Here is a 20,882-nt window from a genome sequence, read left to right as displayed (position 1 = left end):
CCCACAACCCACCCATCGCTGGCTTTCCAATCCCCCCCACCATCTGATCACTGGCCAGCTCCACAACCCCCCACCATCACTGGCCTTCCGATCCCCTCCACACCCGATTACCGGCCAGCCCCGCAACACCCCCCCATCACTGGCCTTCCGATCCCCTCCACACCCAATCACTCGCCAGCCCTGCGACCCCCTCCATCACTGGCCTTCTGATCCCCTCCACACCCGATCACTCGCCAGCCCTCCAACCACCCCCATCGTTGGCCTTCCAATTCCCCCCACCACCCAATTGCTGGCCAGCCCCACAACACCCCATTGCTGGCCTTACAATGCCCCCCTGCCCCCATTGCTGGCCTCCTGAACCTCTGCGGGCAAGCCTCGATGTCTCTCCTGACTCCGTGGTCAACCCTGATCTCTCGATCCACCCCCGGCAGTCCCAACAACAGACCCCACCCCCCCCTCCCCCCATGCCCCTGACAGCTCCAGCTCCCATGGCAGCCTCGACTCCTCCCCCACCAGATTCTCTATCTCCTTCCTGTACTCTGTCTCATCACTGTTTGAGACCCGACCCATCACGGTGGTATCATCAGCAAACTTGAAAATCAAGTTAGACAGGAATTTGGCCATACAGTCAAAGGTGTATAAGGAGTATAGTGAGGGGCTGAGGACACAGCCTTGTGGGTACCGGTGTTGAGGATAATCTTAGAGGATGTGTCTTTACCTATCCTTACTGATTATGGTCTGTGTGTTATGATCTGCAACCCACCCCTTGACATTTTTGTCAATCTCCCTAACAATAGGGCAAAGAAAGCCACCATTTGGGCCGGTGGCTTTAATGCCACTTCTCCCACTCTCTGCGCAAGAAAGGGTCAATTCCACCCCTACTTTTTGAAAAAAATCATAGAAATCAGAATTCCACACCAATCTTTGTTAAATGAATTTTTAATTTGAAAAATGCGCACATTTAAAAGCACAAAATTACATTTTCCCTGTGGCATTCCCCATACATTATAAACCCCAAACAGTTAAGACAAATGGTTATTTGTGGGATGAAACAAAGTGCAAACTTCATTCATTTCACGGCATTGTTCTCGCACAAGATAATACTTAAGAGAGATCGAACAAGTTTATGACAAACAAGCCATTTAATCTTTGAAGAAAGTTTACCATGATTATTGTTCAATATCAGGTGGCTATAGATTGGAACAAGGTGACAGAGACTTTATGGATCTGGAGTTTTGTTCAGGTTATGATCTGAGTGTTTAAGAACAGGAACAGTTACAGGCTACATGGCACTTGGAAATTAGGCTGTATTTACAATTATTAAACAAAATGCTGGAAGCGTTTCCAAGATGAAATTTACTCAAGTTTTCTCAAGTTTTCCCTCTAATATCGGAGCTCTGCAAATGAATCCATGCTCCTACCAAATTCTGCATGTTGATGTAATGTTTATGTTCCTTTGCATACCTCAAGACATTTCACTAAGATGCAGCATTTAGGCAGAAAGATTTTATAATGTTTGAGGTCCATATATTTTGTTAACCAACATATATGGACCTCAAACATTATAAAACCTTTCTGCCTAAATGTCGCATTTTAGTGAAATGTCTTGAGGTAAGATAATCAACACAGATTTTAAATAATCCTGGGTGGAATTTAATGCCCTCACCCAGGTGAGTTTGGGCATTTAATTGGATGAGAGGGTGACAGATAGGGATCCCATCACCTTCCCGCTTTTGCCCTGATTAAGTCTGGGGCAGGAAGGCTTGTAGATGGCCCTCCCACTCCCCCGACAATTGAATTCCTTACAATGGATAATTGTTGCTCACTTCAGGGCCTCATGCCAACATTGCGGCTGTTCACCCAGCAGTGGGCAGGGCATTTGCCATGATGGAGGTCTGAAATGCAAACCCCATTGGAGTTGCTTGCAGGCTCTAAGGGGGTCTCTCATTCAAAGGCATTCAGTGCCTAATCAAGGGATCTGGCATCAAGGAGAGGTCCCATTGTGGGCTCCTGCCCTTGCTGTTAACACCCCCCCGGCATCCCCCCACCTCGTCCCCCTCCCCGCCACCACTCATCTGCAGCCTGGGTTCCTCAGCAACCCTGGGCCTCGGGTGAGTGCATTACTAGTTGCAGTCATTGCCTCCCTGGTTGCGTTGCGCAGCCGTCAGCTTCTGATTGGCTGGCAGCTCTCAGAAGCAAGATTTCCACCCCCAGAGTCCTTAATCTCGGGGGAGGCCCAACACTGTCCAGTGTCTCATTGACGATCCTTTCCCAAAGGAGGTGACGCAAGTCTCTCACCGGCTCTCCATCTGGAGGGCAAGACTACATCCTCCATTAAGTATCACCCTCCTCTGGCCAACCACCCGCCCCCCCGCCCCCCCCCCCCCCCCCCGCCCCACCCCCAGTGTTCTTCCCTTTAATTTTAAAATATTGGCTTGTTCTGACAAATGACATCATTTGAGTGTTTTACCCAAGGCCTCATCCTTTCTGTGTGAGCCTAGGCAACAGGAGATTGCAAAGAGCATCAAAGCTTAGCTTGTTCCTGTTCTCACTCAACAAGCATGTATGTACAGGCACATTTCCTAGGCAGCCACTATCTCTTCACCAAAAGCAGGAACCCTGCTGTCTGTAACTGCCAGGTAGACTACTTACCAACTCAGGAGGTTCTTAAATTAAAATTTGAAAAATATTTCTCACAGGGTCATGTAGACATTCATTCAAATAAAAGCAAAATGTTGTGGTCACTGGAATCTGAAATGAAAACGATAAATGCTGGATACACTCGGAAAGTTTGGCAGCAGAGTAACAGAACGGGGATATATCTCCCATCCTGCCATGCTTTTTTTTAGCGCAGCGGGCCGGAAGACTCCAGCGGCGGCTAATTTGCGGGATCCGTGCTGGGCGTTCGAACCTGGGGTGTCTCCCAACGCCGGAATTGTGGCGCCATCAGCTCCGCACTGATTCTGCCTAATGGGGTGGGGGAGGGGTTGCGCTGCCACCCTGCAGTCGGGATCGGTAGGGGAGGGAGGGAAGCCAGTGACTGGGGTAGGGAGGAGGGAGCCGGCTGAGGGGTCGGGGCTGGAGGGGGGGCGCATCAGGACTGCGGGGATGGGGGTCTGGGCTGCCGGGGGTGGAGTAGCAGGAGATCGAGGTGGGACGGGCTGGGGGGTGGGGGTGCGGGTTGAGGCTGGCTCGGACTCGTCCGGGGGGGGGCAGCGATTGGCCATAGGGGTGGCACACGGCCAGCAATGCAGGGGTCGCAGGGCTGGCCAGCGATCAAGCTGACCAGGGGGCCGGCAGATAGGGGCCACTGTACCTGCGTCGATCTCGGCACTGACATGTGCAATGGCCCATTCAGCGCTATGCTGCTGGCCTCTCCAGTGGGAATAAGTGCCGTCCACTGAATTTTAACATGATTTACACTAGTGCACTCAGCAGTGCACAGAGTACAGGAGATACATTTTTAAACTCCTGCTGAAAATACCAATGGGATTTACTCCAGTTTTTACGCGAATTCGATACTTAGAATTTTTTTAGGGAGAATCCCACCCAACGTTTTGGATCTAAATGGTCCAAGTCCTGTAGAAGGATCATTTAGGTCCAAAATGTAACTGGTTTGATTAGTAAGTTTGCGGACGACACAAAGGTTGGTGGATTTGCGGATAGCAATGAGGACCATCAGAGGATACAGCAGGATATAGATCAGTTGGAGACTTGGGCGGAGAGATGGCAGATGGAGTTTAATCCGGACAAATGTGAGGTAATGCATTTTGGAAGGTCTAATACAGATAGGAAATATACAGTAAAAGGCAGAACCCTTAGGAGTATTGATAGGCAAAGGGATCTGGGTGTACAGGTACACAGGTCACTGAAAGTGGCAATGCAGGTGGAGAAGGTAGTCAAGAAGGCATACGCATGCTTGCCTTCATTGGCCGGGGTATTGAGTTTAAAAATTGGCAAGTCATGTTGCCGCTTTATAGAACCTTAGTTCACTTGGAATATAGTGTTCAATTCTGGTCGCCACGCTACCAGAAGGATGTGGAGGCTTTGGAGAGGGTACAGAATAGTTTTACCAGGATGTTGCCTGGTATGGAGGGCATTAGCTATGAGGAGAGGTTGGAGAAACTTGGTTTGTTCTCACTGGAGCGACGGAGGTTGAAGGGAGACCTGATAGAAGTCTACAAGATTATGAGAGGCACAGAGTGGATAGTCAGAAGCATTTTCCCAGGGTGGAAGAGTCAATTACTAGGGGGCATAGGTTTAAGGTGCGAGGGGCAAGTTTTAAAAGAGATGTACGAGGCAGATTTTTTACACCGAGAATGGTGGGTGCCTGGAACTCGTTGCCGGGGGAAGTAGTGGAAGCGGATACGGTAGTGACTTTTAAGGAGCGTCTTGACAAGTACATGAATGAGATGGGAATAGAGGGATATGGTCCCCGGAAGGGTAGGGGGTTTTAGTTCAGTCGGGCAGCATGGTCGGTGCAGGCTTGGAGGGCCAAAGGGCCTGTTCCTGTGCTGTAATTTTCTTTGTTCTTTGTAAAACATTAACTCTGTTTCTCTCTCCACAGATACTGCCAGACCTGCTGAGTTTAAAAGTTTATTTATTAGTCACAAGTAAGGCTTACATTAACACTGCAATGAAATTCCCCTAGTCGCCACATTATGGCACACGTTCAGGTCAATGCACCTAATCAGACTGTGGGAAGAAACTGGAGCACCAGAGGAAACCCACGCAGGCACAGGAAGAATGTGCAAATTCCACACAGACAGTGACCCAAGCCGGGAATCGAACCCAGGTCCCTGGTGCTGTGAGGCAGCAGTGCTAACCATTGTGCCACCGAGTGAGTTTATCCAGCATTTTGTGTTGACATTTATAATGTGAAGCATCAGGTCTGGCTGAGGGTATTGACACTATCCTGTGGCAGTACTACCAGTCCATTGTGCTGCCCTTCCTCATCAAGAAGTCTCACAACACCAGGTTAAAGTCCAGCAGGTTTATTTGGTAGCAAAAGCCACTAGCTTTCGGAGCGCTGCTCCTTCGTCAGGTGAGTGGGAGTTCTGTTCACAAACAGGGCATATAAAGACACAAACTCAATTTACAAAATAATGATTGGAATGCGAGTCTTTACAGATAATCAAGTCTTAAAGGTACAGACAATGTGAGTGGAGAGAGCGTTAAGCACAGGTTAAAGAGATGTGTATTGTCTCCAGCCAGGACAGTTAGTGAGATTTTGCAAGCCCAGGCAAGTCGTGGGGGTTACAGATAGTGTGACATGAACCCAAGGTCCGGTTGAGGCCGTCCTCATGTGTGCGGAACTTGGCTATCAGTCTCTGCTCAGTGACTCTGCGTTGACCACTGCTCGACAATCACCAGGCAAGAGTGTTCTCTTCCTGTTGGGGAACACTTCAGCGGTCACGGGCATTCGGCCTCTGATCTTCGGGTAAGCGTTCTTCAAGGCGGCCTTCATGACACACGACTTGCCTGGACTTGCAAAATCTCATGAACTGTCCTGTCTGGAGACAATACACATCTCTTTAACCTGTGCTTAACGCTCTCTCCACTCACATTGTCTGTACCTTTAAGACTTGATTACCTGTAAAGACTCGCATTCCAATCATTATTTTGTAAATTGAGTTTGTGTCTTTATATGCCCTGTTTGTGAACAGAACTCCCACCCATCTGACGAAGGGGCAGCGCTCCGAAAGCTAGTGCTACCAAATAAACCTGTTGGACTTTAACCTGGTGTTGTGAGATTTCTTACTATGTTTACCCCAGTCCAACGCCGGCATCTCCACATCATGACTTCCTCATCAAGCACAGCCTAAATCCCTTATAATTTTCCAGTTTAGCAATAGCCTTCAACAGGGCACCGGCTTATTAAACTTTGGTTTGATCTTCTCAATAAACTTGAGTGTATCACTTGTGTAATTATATTTACCACACACCTTCTTCCTATTTTTCTATCTTCAAAGCAATAAACATGTGTGACTCTTATGACAGTGTACCTGTAAGAGCAGCTACCTGATTTTGACCTGAGTGTCCATGAGGTGGCAACAGACAATTCCACTTCAGTGCCCCCCACAACAGAGTAGCCCCATTGTCTTCCTCATCCCATCCTTTTGAATTACCTGAGGTTAATTCAATAATGCTGGATCTGAACTCTGTAAAAATGTGTTGGTAATTACTGGACGACCAAATACATTGTCACAAAACAAGGTTAGTCTTAATTTCCACCTTTTTTTCAGAAGGAATGGCAACAAGCATCAGCATTGGAATCCATCTAACACTTCTGTTTGAAGGTGGCTAAACCTGGGTGGCACAGTGATTAGCACTGCTGCCTCACAGCGTCAGGGACCCGGGCTCGATTCCCAGCTTGGGTAACTGACTGTGTGGAGTCTGCATTTTCTCCCCGTGTCTACGTGTATATCCTCCTGGTGCTCTGGTTTCCTCCCACAGTCTGAAAGACATGCTGGTTAGGCACATTGGCCATGCTAAATTCTCCCTCAGTGTACCTAAACAGGTGGCAGAGTGTGGCGACTAGGGGATTTTCACAGTAACTTAATTGCAATGTTAATGTAAGCCTACTTGTGGAACTAATACATAAACTTTAAATGTCTTGGTTCTTCAGTTCTGAAGTAGTTCTTTTGGACTCAAAACATTTGCTGGGATTTTGCGACCTCGCTTGGGCGAGGCTTGTAAGATGGCGCCTGAGGCCAATGGTGTATTCCGTTCTATGAGCCTCGCCCGCCCCAGAAGACTGTAAAATTCCAGCCATTGTCTCGGGTTCCTCTCCCCATAGATGCTGCCAGATCTACTGAGTTTTTCCAGCACTTTCTGTTTTTATATCAGACCTCCAGCATTGCAGTGTTTTGCTGTTTACGGTATATTTTATTTGGATAGATATATCAGAGGGTAAATTCTACAATACGTATAAAAGAACAGGATTGTTTTGTAGTATGAACTGTCGGTTGTGGGAGGGAAGAGGGAATGGGTGAGATTCTCCGGCCTTCCCTCAATGTTATCTTCAGCAGCGGGAGGTGATGCACCATTTGCTGGAGGTGGGATCCTCTGGTCCTGCCGATGTCAATGGGAATTTATCTTGAAGCCTCCCCGTGCCACCGGGAAAATCGCGACAGGGTTGTGCCACCGCTGGCACCAGACAATTCTGCCGGCGTTAACAGCTGGAGAATTCTAGCCAATGAAATCACATCTAGTTTCTCTGGCATATGTTTAAAGACCTTTGTTGGTTCGCAAGTTCTCCATTCTCGATCAACAACAATTAATTTCTTCAAATCTCATCTGTAAATGAGTATAAACAACTCTTCCAGAGACATTCCTTTTCGTTCCAATGTTCTCCATTCTTCTTTCGAAGGTATTGATTTCTGGCTTGGGAAACATTGAAACTAGAAGCAGGAGTAGGCCATTCGCCCATCCAAGCCTGCTCCGCCATTTATTTTGATCATGGCTGATCATCAAATTCAATATCCTGATCCCACCTTTCCCTCGTACCCTTTGATCCCTTTAACCCCCAGAGCTACATCTAATTTCTTCTTGAAATCACACAATGTTTTGGCCTCAACTACTTTCTGTGGTAGTGAATTCCATAGATTCATCACTCTCTGGGTAAAGAAATTTCTCCTCACCTTAGTTCTAAAAGGTTTACCCCTTATCCCCAAACTATGACCCCTAGTTCTGTACTCCCCCACCATTTGGAACATTCTTTCTGAATCTGCCCTGTCTAATCCTGTTAGAATTTTTGTAAGTTTTGAGACGATCTCCTCCTAACTGACTTAGTCTTTCCTCATTTGGCAGGCCTGCCATCCCAGGAATCAGCCTGGTAAACCTTCACTGCACTCCCCCTATAGCAAGGACATCCTTCCTCAGATAGGGACATCAAAGCTGCAAACAGTACTCCAGATGTGGCCTCACCAATGCCTTGTACAATTGCAGTAAAACAACCCTATCCCTATACTCAAATCCTCCTGCTATGAAGGCCAACATACCATTTGCCTTCTATACTGCCTGCTGTACCTGCGCATTTACTTTCAGCAAATGATGCACGCGGACACCAAGGTCTCACTGAGTGTCCAGCTCTTACAATTTACACCCATTCAAGTAATAATCTGTCTTCCTATTATTGCTACCGAAGTGGATAATCTCACATTGCTCCTCATTATACTGCATCTGCCACACATATGCCCAAATACTCAGCCTGTGCAAATCACACTGAAGCATCTCTGCATTCTCCTCGCAACTCATCCTTCCATTCAACTTTGTATCATCTGCAAAGTGGTTTTACAGATAGCAGGCACCCTTTGTTCACTCACCCTAACGGCATTTCTCCGCGTGTCACACACGCTACAATGCAAGTCACACACCATTCTGACTCAGAACAATGGGCGGGATTCTCTGGCCGCGCCCGTACCTGAACTGGAAGTTCCCACCTCAGTTCAACGGACCTTCAGTGGTTCGCTGGATTTTCTGTCTCGCCCAATACAATTCCCACGACAGGCGAGACGGGAGAATTTTGGCCTCTATCATCAGTCCCTCACTCTGACTGGGTCAAAATCCAGGAACTCCCTTTCTCATAGCAGTGTGATTGAGCCGGTGCCATATCGGCTGCAGCAGTTTAACAAAGTGTCTCACCACCACCTTCTCAAGAGAAATAAGATATATGAAAATTACAAATACTGGATGAATGGATAAAAATATAAAATCATCGACCCTGTCAAACTCTCAAAGAATTTTATGTATTCCAATAAGATTGCCTTTCATTCTTTTAAACTTCAGGGAATATAAACACGTTCTAATTGGGCTGCATTTCTTCCCCTTCCCCCTCCCCACCCACAGCATGTGTTGCATTGGCAAAGGCAGCTCCGCCATTGGCTGCTGGCAGGATCTTTCAGTCCCACCGCTATCATTGGAGTTTCCAGGTGCTCACACCCTCTGCCGCTGGAGAATCTGTGGTGGGGAGTTGCTATGGTCGGGAACAATCGGAAAATCACGTCTAATATCTCCTCATAAGAAAACCTTCTAATTCCAGATCGCAATAAAATAAATTATATTTTCTCATCTGCATAATATATATATATTTAAGTCGGGTGGCTCTCAAAGGCATCACCTTGAAAATAATATAACAAAGACATTGCTCTTGATGGACATCTTAAAATCAGCTCTGGGTACAATTTCAATAGTCAGAAGGCAATTGCACTGCCAAACTAGAATCTCCCATTTAAACTGACTCTCTGAAGCACAGCTCAGGCATTTATAACTTATACACTTGACAGTTATATTGCATCTAGTCCTGTACATTCCAGTCCAAAGGCTTTTCTTCAATGCGTGTGACATTTTTACTGATCCAAGAAGGTTCTGCACCTTCCAACAAGTTTATTTTTAAAAATTAGCTACTTAATAAAAAATCTTCAACCTGACAATTATTTAGCATCAGATGGCAACACTGGCTCTGTAGGGATGATTGTAACTTTATTGCCTGGCCAAAACTTGGTGAGGAAGCAGTTAGAATTGTCCAGGAGATTTATCTGCCTCTCCGGCTCACCTGAACCTGGGTGACAGACAACCTGCCAGAATCATAGAATCACAGAAACACCTACAGTGCAGAAAGAGGCCATTTGGCCCATCGTGTCTGCACCGACCACAATCCCACCCAGGCCCTACCCCTATATCCCTACATATTTACCCGCTAATCCCTCTAACCTACGCATCTCAGGACTCTAAGGGGCAATTTTTACCATGGCCAATCAACCTAACCTGCACATCTTTGGACTGTGGGAGGAAACCAGAGCACCCGGAGGAAACCCACGCAGACACAAGGAGAATGTGCAAACTCCACACAGACAGTGACCCAAGCCGGGAATCGAACCCAGGTCCCTGGTGCTGTGAAGCAGCAGTGCTAACCATTGTGCTACCATGCCACCCTTACCACTGTGCCACCGTGCAATCTTCTTTGCACATGGTGACTGAGCTCCAAAGACCTGCCTCAATGCTGTGGGACTTCACTCCAGTCAAAATAAAGACACAAAGGCCTTCCAGCCCTTACCCTCAAACCCCATCAATCGCACACTCCATCCAGGTAACTGCATGCCCCCCATGCCTAGCTATGCATTCCACCAATCTCTCCTTGTCCCCTCATGTCCCCATGTCAAGCTTTAGCATTTCGATGGCCATTGGGGCTCTCAGAAAAGTCTCATTATGTATACTTGGCTGAAAGCCAGACATCTATTACTCTTATGGAAACAGCTGCACCCCAGCAAAAACATTATTTGATTGACAGTTCTTGGCCTCGTTTCTCCGCGCCAAATTCATCGGCTGCGATCTTACAAAAAGAATTCTAAATGCCAAACAAGCAAGAAAACAGGAGAGAATCGCGAGTCACAATCTTAAGGCACTCCGTGCAAAAAAAGTGCCAGGATGTGATTCTCGCCAGCATGGGGAGCGGGGGGACTGGACAGGAGTGTCGGGTGGGAGGTTTTGATCGGAACCAGCCCTCACCCTTTAAAGGCAGTCATAAAAATCAGACACCATGGCAATGGGGGGGGGGGGGGGGGGGGCAGGTGTACCGGAATGCATCTTTTATAGCACTCCCAAGTCATTCCAACTCAATGAAAATTTGGACCAATAAATGTCTGTGGGTATATATCTGTCATTGATGATACAGAAGTACCTTATCGGATAATAGGAATGCTGAATGGTAGGTTAAAATGTCCTTCACTCCACCTATCTAATGTAACTCAGCTGACAGGATATCATCATTTTGGGGAAGTCGGAGGTGGGGGGAATGTTATTTTAAATAATGTTAATATACACGCATGGCCCTGTCAGACAAAGCAAACTTGAGATTTGTAGGTCACATCTGCAATGTAGAATATACAAATCATTTCACTCATTATTGAATTTCTTTTTTAACCACAGAAAAGTTAATTGGAAACATTTCCTCTCAAACGTTCCCTTTGATTCTTTCATTTGAACAGCTACGCCATGTCCCACCACATTCTGAGGCCATCAGTAAGGCCTGCTTTAATACTTGTTGAAGAAAGAGGTTTCCAGCTGTCAGGAGAAGCAGGGAACAACTCACTAACAGAAGCTGCCATGCAGAAATCAAATTATGAACAAACTGCATCTGCGAAGTGAATCGGCTCAGTCTGCGTCAGTGGGCTAAGTCGTGCAGAAATTTTAGATAGCACGATTAAACATTATAAACATTATTAGATAACACGCTGTCAAAAGAAACTGAGCTAAAAATTCAGAAAGTCCAAATCTTTGGGTGTGGGCAGTGATGATTCCTGAACGTGACACTCCCTCCTCAGTTTCATGATTGCAGTGTAGGACCAAGTAGGTTCCTCGCCAATAGTTTCATCTTGGTGTCACCGGCTGCCTGTGCACCCAGCTGGGAGTGTGTGATACAACCAGGCTGGTTTTCCTAAAGACTGCTGGCCCCTCTTAAAGGGAAGTTGTACTGAATAACGTTGCTGGGAGGATCACAGGCACTTGGAAGCAGCAGTGCTGGAGGCGGGTAGGAAGGCAGGTGCCTGTGATTCTGTGGGGGGCCAGTTGGCCCACAAGGGCTTTCTGCAGAAGGAACAGGTGGCCAGAGTCTGGCACCTAGGACCTTGCGCAGTGTCACAGGATAATCCTATTGGACAATTACCTGCAAAGGTTTGCAGGTCTGCGCGGATAAGACAGCGGAGTGATACAAGCTGAGTTGTTCTTGCAGGCTGTCAGCATGGTTATGTTGGGCCGAATGGCTTTTTTCTGTAATTCCTGTAGGCGGATAAGGTGCATTGTCACATGACATCTCCAATCCCTCAAATCACCAACCTCTTGCGCTGCTCAGTGCACTATCCTCTCCCCCACTATACTCCTCAGCAGCCCTGGCATTTAGAACTCACGTGTACCATCCAGAAACTCCACCTCACCCTCACACATCCGCCAATGCTGCCAGCTTCATATCCCCCCCTCACTCCTTCCACGTGCCTCCTATCGCTTGCACATTACTCGAACCAAGAGCAACACAAGCATTAACATTCCGCCCTTTCTCTTGCAGGACAAAGTAGCACATGTTAAAGCAGAACTGGGCACCTTCTAGAGGAGGTGGCTCTCAGCTTCGTGGAGATTGCCATTGAGTGCATGTCATTCAGCATCCCCAAAACATTGAGATGTGTTTCTACCTTGTGCACTTTTGTAACTCCAAGCATACACTCACTCCGCGATCTGGCATGATGAGCAAACTGTTGGTGTTGTGACCATGGTGGGCCCATTGGCCGGCCTGCCATACAGACTCCTGACACTGTCGAGGGGCATGAAGAAGTCAGGCTCCAAGCTGTCAGAGGGCATCGTGCAAAAGTTGCCCTCTCTGCAGCCTCTGCCCCTTCTTCCTGTTCCGCTGCAGACCCAGAGGTACCAGAACTGCATTCCCAAAGCTGTTGTAGCCTTTGTCTGGGGAAGTGTTCTCTCCCTGTGAAAATGCTGCAACGCTTTCTGGCAGATTTAGAAACTCATCACAACACCTCCAAACACAGGCCACAGTACTTCCACGCACCTTGCAATGTTTTGAAAGTTGGGTCCTTTAAATGACACTCGTTCTGGGCCCCTGTTGCACATCAGAGCTTGTTGTTTGCGGAGCGATGCATAAGTTAGTGGACTGGATCTGCATGGCCCAAATGAAATATCCTGGTGTAGTATCAACTGGTTGGGCAGTGTGACACCAAGATAACTCTTTCACAGGCACTTGATACACACTGGCGATGGCCATGGGTATCCTTCTCCGAGAAGCCGCATCACACAGGCTATGCCAGAGGTGTTTGGCAGTGCAGTGTGCTCCAGCAAAATGGGGCTTAGCCTCGATACTGTGGCTCAGATTAAATGAGAGGCCAGTATGTTTACTGTAATGCCCCTTTAATACAGGGCACCCACATTACATCACATGGCAAAATCGATGTGTTTGGGCAATGGTAAATCTGTGGGTTCGTACTGTGTGATTACAGGAATAATGTCATAGACACAGATCTGTAAACACCACTGAATGTGAAGCAATGTGCTTGAGCTGAAGAAATCAAACTGTCACAAGTTAAGACCCAGCAACAGATTAGATAGAGAAAAAACCTTAACTGCAGTTATGTTTCACTGGTGAGAGTGTATCAGCAGTTTGTGCATATCATATAATAGAAGATGACTGCTATGAAGGTATGATTCATAATTTGTGCACAGTATGTTCCAATATGATTTCACGTACATGGCACTTACTAAACTGATCTCTGCACCATAGTGCTAGGGCACAAGATTAAATTACAGGGTAAATTCAACTCTCATGCATTACTAACAGCCACTGATACTGATAAGGAAAGTTGGTGCTACAGAGCATTGAAACCCATTGTTGAACCAAGCTCTTTGAATGCAGATCCCATTTTGGAGTTCTAAATTTAACCTCAAATGTTAAATTGAAAAAGTCGCACTCAACCACTCGAGACATAGTGGAGTTCTTTCAAAAGCATTTGCCCTTTTTCTTAGAAAGCTCACACTGGACCCACCAAGACATTCTAATAGTTTTGATTGGAATCAACACTTTGAAGACATCACCTAATTCAATATTAACAAGAGAAGCACAACTGACAACAGTCTGCTGGGTTACAGAGGGCAATTCAGTAGCACAGTGGTTAGCACTGCTGCCTCACAGCGTCAGGGACCCAGGTTCAATTCCGCCCTCGGGTCACTGTCTGTGTGGAGTTTGCACATTCTCCCCGTGTCTGCCTGTGTTTCCTCCGGGTGCTCTGGTTTCTTCCCACAGTCCGGGTTAGGTTGATTGGCCATGCTAAATCGACCCTAGTGTCAGGAGGATTAGCAGGGTGGATGTGTGGGGTTACGGGAATAGGGTCTAGGTGGAATTGTGGTCAGTACAGATTCGATGGGCCAAAATGCCTCCTTTTGCACTGTAGGGATTCTATGATTCTAATTCATTGGAACTTTTAAAAGGGAACTTAAGCAGTGAAAAAGATGATTAAATTCAGTTTAGTTCTAATCATCCTTCTGAATATTAGATCCAATAATGAATACAAAAAATAAATATTATGAAGAGAATTGGGTTGGAGGAGGTATTAAGCCCTGCAGCATAATAAGTTGAATTTTGCATATCTGAAGTATCCTGGGTCAAAGGGCTCTCATTGCGATGGGTGTATATTGATCTGTTCAACCTTCTCACATTGTTGCTCTCAGCCACTCCCACAAGTTACTTCCCCAAGTGCATAAAGGTCAAAAGGGAAGACAAAAATCAAAATGGCAAAATTTTAAACTAACTTGAGATTTTCTCTTTCGAAAGACAAGTGAGGGACAGAACTAACAAAATATGTGCTTTCCATATCGCCTCTTGTCATCTGCCCTACAGCCTATTTATGTGATTCATTCACCTGTCCTGGCTTTTCATTCAACTGTACACAGAAGTACATGGGAGTATTAGGAGCTGTCAGAATTATGAAAGGAATGCTGCTATTGGAAAAAAACCTGACATATCCAGTTTTCCCTGCTTGACAGGGAAATGCCACGTTTCAGAAAAGCTCAGCAACACCTGGGTTTTCAGACAGCAACAGCCAGAGGAATGGAGAGGAATCCTGGGAAGGCTGCTTCACCTATCCCCCCACCACCAGGCTTTGTTCTGACTGGCAGGTCCTGCTGTGGGGTCTGAGGGCTACAGTGAGGTGAGCTCTCACAAGGACAGAAGGCAGAGGGCAACCTCTCTGGCCAAGCTGACGTAGATGCAAGTGGCTATGGAAATCAGCAGCAATCCAGGACATAGCAGCCCGCTTGATTGGCACTGCATCCACACAACATCCACTCCCTCCACCACCGACACTCAGTAGCAGCAGTGTGTACTATCTACAATATACACTGCAGCAATTTACCAAAGATCCTTAGACAGCACCTTCCAAACCCACGACCACTTCCATCTAGAAGGACAAGGGGAGCAGATAAATGGGAACACCACCACCTACAAGTTCCCCTCCAAGTCACTCACCACCCTGACTTGGAAATATATCGCCTTTCCTTCACTTTCGCGTGGTCAAAATCCTGGAATTTTCTCTCTAACGGCATTGTGGGTCAATCCACAGCATGTGGACTGCAGCGATTCAAGAAGGCAGCTCACCACCACTTTCTCAAAGGCAATGAGGGATGGGCAATAAATGCTGGCCAGCCAGCGACGCCCATGTCCCACAAATGAATAAAAAATCCAGCCTCCAGCATCGAGGCAGCACACCAAGAGGATCCAGGGTCTCAGGTGAAATGGCAGGTTAGTGGCAGAAACATTTCCAGATGCCAAGCCCCACACTCTGACCTGCCCAGCAATGTCCTGCACAGCGTGCCTCAGATCCACACATCTTAAAGATCCAATCTTTTCTCCTCCTGCAGGCACCTCCTCACATACCCATCCGAACAACCAACATTCACACTTGTGTTCAGCTTTTTTCCCTCTTACGCCCATGCTTCACAGTGACCTTCGACACATGGTGCCCTCCCCTCCTCACAAACCCATTCTGAAACACACCCGTCTCTGATTTCTCTCTTTGCAGAAGAGTGAACACAACTTGGTGAGAGTCAGAGTGACAGGGTGGGCGGGGGAGCAGGGGTCTCCAGTGACAGACACCTTGTCAGCCAATGGCAATGCATGCACAGCTGGTCCGCTGGGAGGAAGGGTTTGTTCCCCAAAGATGTTAATGTCAGCTATGACTGCCATGAGAGCCTGAGTGGCTGGTGAGAGAGCTGATCCGTACACCTACAGACCCTGTGTTGGGGAGTGGGGGGGAGGTCTCACCTCCTTCCTGCTGGATCTCTATGTCCACCCCCTCTACCCTGTGAAGGTGGATGTTACTGAGGGGAAGTCAGCTGGTGCTTTTTTTTTTATTCAGCATTTATTGCCCATCCCCAGCTGTCCTCCATTTCTGGTGTCACATCTAGGCCACATGGCATATTTGCTTCACTAAAAAACATTGGTGAACCAGAAGGGTTTTTCCAACAATCGGCGATGGTTTCATGGTCAACACTAGATGTTTAATACCAGATTTTTTATTGAATTCAAATTTCACAATCTGCCGTGGTGGGATTCGAACCCAGGTCCCTAGAGTCTTACCCTGGGACGGTGGATTGCTAGTCCAGTGATAATTCCACTGTGCCACTGCCTCCCAATGCTGGCATTGGTGCTGCCGGTGCTGCTACAGTTGAAGGCAGTATGGTTTCTATGCCTGCCGCTCAGCAGAGATGGATGATACAGCGACAGGCGCTGCTCCCATGCCATGGTGAAAGCTGGGAGCAGTGCTGCTGACGTGCTAGACCGCTAACATGCCTTCCAAGAAGTTGGCACTCATCCGTCAAGAATGATGGGTGCACTCTGAGAGAAGGAGTGCTTTGAATAGCAATCTCACTTGCCCATATCTGCAGCTCCAGTGTAACTGATCAAGGCCTTGTGAACTTCCCATTGTGCTCCCGCTTTGTCCAACTTGTCCGATTGGAGACACATGGTATTGCTCAGCTTCTGGGAAAGAGCGAATCCATATGCCAAACGGATCTCATTGTCCTTCATAAGTTCTTAAGCACGGTGGCATTGTGGGGACGACGTGGTGGCACAGTGGTTAGCACTGCTGCCTCACAGCGCCAGGGGCCCATGTTCGATTCCCAGCTTGGTCACTGTCTATGTGGAGTTTGTACGTTCTCCCCGTGTCTGCATGGGTTTCCTCCAGGTGCTCCGGTTTCCTCCAAAGTCCAAAGATGTGCGAGTTAGGTGGATTGGCCATGCTAAATTGCCCCTTAGTGTCAGGGGTACTCGCTAGGGTAAATGCATGGGGTCATGGGGATAGGGTCTGGGTGGGATTGTGAGCGGTGCAGGCTTGATGGGCTGAATGGCCTCCTTCAGCACTGTAGAGATTCTATGATTTAATTGGTTTCCTGCCTCAGCCACATGGATTCCCCACTGCGTCCCTAACCTTTGGAAAGCCTGGAGGGGGAGGAATCATATCAGCATCCTGGCCTGACACCATTTTCAGCAATTTCACTCCTCCCCCGCAACCCAACACAACCCCCTACAGCCTCCCACACTCCCCCAACCCAACTCACCTCCCACCTCCCCTACACCCCCCCACCCGCAACCCAACATTCCCCCAACCCAATACCCCCCCACTCCCCAACCCAACACCATCCCATCCCCCTCCATCGCTCCAACCCAGCACACCCCCCCACCCCCCTCCACCGCCCCATCCCCCCACCCCTCTCCACTCCCAATCCAACACACCCCCTACCCCCTCCACCTCTCCACCCCCAATCCAACACACCCCCTACCCCCTCCACCCCCCACCCAACACACCCCCTCCACCCCCCCACTCCCTCAACCCAACACACCACCCACACCCCCCTACACACCCCAGACCCAACACACCCCCACCCCCTCCACCCAACACCCCCTCACCCCCCCCAACCCAACACATCCCTCCACACCACCCCTACACATCCCACCCCCCAACCCAACACACCCCTCCATACCACCCCTACACCCCCCACCCCCCAACCCAACACACTCCCCCACCCCCTCCCAACCCAACACACCACCCCCCACACCACCCCCTACCTCCCCCTTCCTCTGCCTTCACTGGCTTCAGAAATCCACCCAATGCTTCTAATGAGTTCCACCCAGTTTGGGTGTCAGTGCGTTGTGCAGTTTACATTCAGAAGTTTGAAATGACGTTTTACTTTTAGAAACATGGCTGCTTTCAATTAATGACGTGCTGTAAATTCTCTAAGACAAGCAGCCAACACATGCAGTTGAATGTTGAAAACCGATCACAGGGTGAAACTGGCTATTTACTATACTGTGTGTACAATGGTTGTCATGCCTTGCTCTTTAGACAGGATGTCTCACAGATGCAGATTCACAAACTAACACCACATTGAATGGAAAGTTTGAAATATATTTTTTGTTGTATTAGTAACATATAGACAATGAGGTGTAAGATTATAAACTAGACTAAAATCATTTTTACCATCTTCTAAGCTCTGGGGGAAATTGAAGCCTAAGATCAGCAAAAGTTTTTTTGGGGGGTTAAAAAACAACTAAGATTATACTTCAAAATAAAGTATTATATTAAAATATATCTCTTGAAAGAGAGGCAATTAGGATTGTTTATTAATTCAATTAAGATTGCCACTGCTTTTTGCGGATACTTTCTCAAACACTTCATCTAAGTGTAAATGTTACTTTTACCTTTATAGTGGATGACCTACTCTTCTCTTGAGAGAAATCAAATTTCTTTCACTTGTCGTGTAGCCATGAGGCAGCATCAATATTTGGCTGGAAGCAGCTTAATGCTGTTAATTTGGCTGGTGCAAATAAGCCGCTGTACTGAGGTATACTTCCACAAGTCAAACTTTCCAAGTGGAACCTTTCATCTTGGAGGCACTTTCTGCAACACTCAAACAGTCCCATCCACAATAATATCCTGCAGTTACAACTAAAGGTGGCCAAGAAAAAAATAACGACAAAAAAACCCAATGAGATAGGAAAATAAACTTTCTGGAGAAAGCATTTACACATGCAAAAAAAACTCTTTATCTGTGGTGAATGAATTTTCTAGCAGGCACACTTTTTCTCCTTTGGGTCAGCAGCTTCGAGTTTTTGGGCCGATCCTCCGTTGACTGAATCAGGTATTTGACTCTTGTCGACAGACTGCTCCATGCGTTTCATTATTAAGTCCAGCAATGCAAGTATAGCTTCATCAATGCTGTCACCAGTGGCCGCACTTGTTTCGAAGTATGGAATCCTACGAGAAGGAAAGAACAGGAGATGGGTTTTTCATTTTCTATGAAAGGAAACTAAATGCACACAGTCCAATGTGAATGGTTCTTGTTATTCCTCCCTCCAGCAGTATCTATCACCTAAAGATGGAACGGGGGAGCTCTGGAAGGGTGGCATGGTGGCACAGTGGTTAGCTCTGCTGCCTCACAGGGCCGGGGTCCGGGTTCAATTCCAGTCTTGGGTGACTGTCTATGTGGAGTTTGCACGTTCTCCCCGTGTCTGTGTAGGTTTCCTCCGAGTGCTCCGGTTTCCTCCCACACACAGTCCAAAGATGTGTGGGTTAGATGGATTGGCCATGCTAAATTGCTCCTTAGTTTCAAGGAGATTAGCAGGGCAAAAACGTGGGGTTACGGAGATAGGGCCTGTTTGGGATAGTTGTTGGTACAGATTCAATGGGCTGAATGGCCTCCTTCTATACTGTAGGGATTCTATGGGGCAGATCATCAATGATGTTTGTTATAATCAGTGAGCCTGCGCACTCAGGTAGGCTGCAGCCGGAGCAAGTTTCAGCCAGAGTGCGGGTATCGGGAATTTGGAGCTGAGTGGGGATTCAGAGCCGAGTGGAAAGAGGTGCTCATCTTCGGGAGAGGCGGACCTGCGAGGGAGACTCGAGGGCAAGTGAGAACGAGAAGGAAATCGAGCCGTGCCATCACAGCCAGCAGGTAAGTGATTGGCTGGTGACTGGTAAGTGTTTTTTCTTTTGTTTTTTTCTCTTGGCATTGTGGCTGTTGTTGTTGTTGTACACCACAATAGTGTTCCGTGTAATTTCTGTGGTTTAGAGTTTGTAAGGGTTATATTCGGCAGTAACGAGCAGCAGGAAAGAAGAGCCTGAGAGAATTGGATAGAATCTCAAACAAAACATCTTTCAGGAGTTTAATTTAAAGGGGTAAGACAGGACAGGAGAGCTCCAAGCCGTGGTTTGTTCCTCTTGCTCCATGTGGCAGGCTGGGGACAGTTCCAGTCCCCTGGGTCTGTGCAGGAAGTGACTCCAGCTACAGCTCCTGGAAGCTCGAGTTTCAGAGCTGGAGCGGCAACTGGAGACACTGTGGAGCATCCGCAAGCCAGAGAGTATTGTGGATAGCACGTATAGAGAGGTGGTCACACCGCAGGCTCAGACTCCACAGGCAGGAAGGGAATCAGTGACCACCAGACAGAGCAAGAGAGATAGGCAGGTAATGCAGGAATCTCCTGTGGCTATTCCCCTGCAAAACAGATATACGGCTTTGGATACTGTTGAGGGGAATGACCTCTCTGGGGAAAGCAGCAGCAGCCAAACTCGTTGCACCACGGTCCGTTCTGTTGCAGATGGGAGGGGTGCAAAATGTGCCAGTGCAATAGTTATAGGGCATTTAATTGTAAGGTGTCTCTGTGGCCGCAAACGAGACTCCAGGATGGTAAATTGCCTCCCTGGTGCTGGGGTCAAGGATGTTTTGGAGCGGTACAGAACATTCTGGAGGAGGAGGGTGAACAGCCAGTGGTCGTGGTACACATCGGTACAAACGACATAGGTAAAAAGAAGGATGAGGTCCTAAAAGCAAAATACAGGGAGCCAGGAAGAAAGTTAAGAAATCGGACCTCAAAGGCAGTGATCTCAGGATTACTACCAGTGCCACGTACTAGTCAGAGTAGAAATGACAGGGTATATCGGATAAATACGTGGCTGAAGAGATAGTGTCAGGGGGAGGGTTTCAGATTCCTGGGGCATTGGGATTGGTTCTGGGGAAGGTGGGACCTACACAAATTGGACAGGTTACACCTGGGCAGGACTGGGACTGATGTCCTCGGGGGACTGTTTGCTAGAGCAGTTAGGGAGGGTTTAAGCTAATATGTCAGGGGGATGGGAACCTATGTAAGGAGTCAGAGAAGGAGTGAGCAAGGACAAAAACAAAAGGTAGAAAAGGGAAGAAGAAAAGTGATAGGCAGAGAAACCAAGGACAAAAGTTCAAACAGGGCTATGGAGAAAGATATTGGGAGCAAGGCAAACAATGTTAAAAGGACAAGTTTAAAGGCTCTGTGCCTTAATGCACGGAGCATTTAC

At 47.6% G+C, this 20,882-nt stretch overlaps 1 protein-coding gene across 7 annotated transcripts in view; it reads right to left on the bottom strand.

Annotated features, from left to right (window-relative positions):
• Positions 1-17,815: 17,815 nt before the first annotated feature.
• The window catches only part of rab27b (RAB27B, member RAS oncogene family), a 182,109-nt gene continuing 179,042 nt past the window's right edge, over positions 17,816-20,882 (bottom strand). For 6 of the 7 annotated variants that reach the window (XM_078219808.1, XM_078219799.1, XM_078219819.1 and 3 more), the window contains exon 6: positions 17,817-18,809. In XM_078219808.1, the coding sequence (XP_078075934.1) occupies positions 18,620-18,809 (190 nt within the window). In that variant the 3' untranslated portion in view covers positions 17,817-18,619. Of the gene's footprint in view, positions 18,810-20,882 lie in introns of all 7 variants that reach the window. The other variant, XM_078219828.1, reaches the window with a different exon arrangement.

This window comes from Mustelus asterias, chromosome 1 (genome assembly GCF_964213995.1).
Source record: "Mustelus asterias chromosome 1, sMusAst1.hap1.1, whole genome shotgun sequence".
Lineage (NCBI taxonomy): Eukaryota > Metazoa > Chordata > Chondrichthyes > Carcharhiniformes > Triakidae > Mustelus > Mustelus asterias.
The sequence above is the reverse complement of the archived record's forward strand: the minus strand, read 5'-3'. Positions and strand labels throughout refer to the sequence as shown.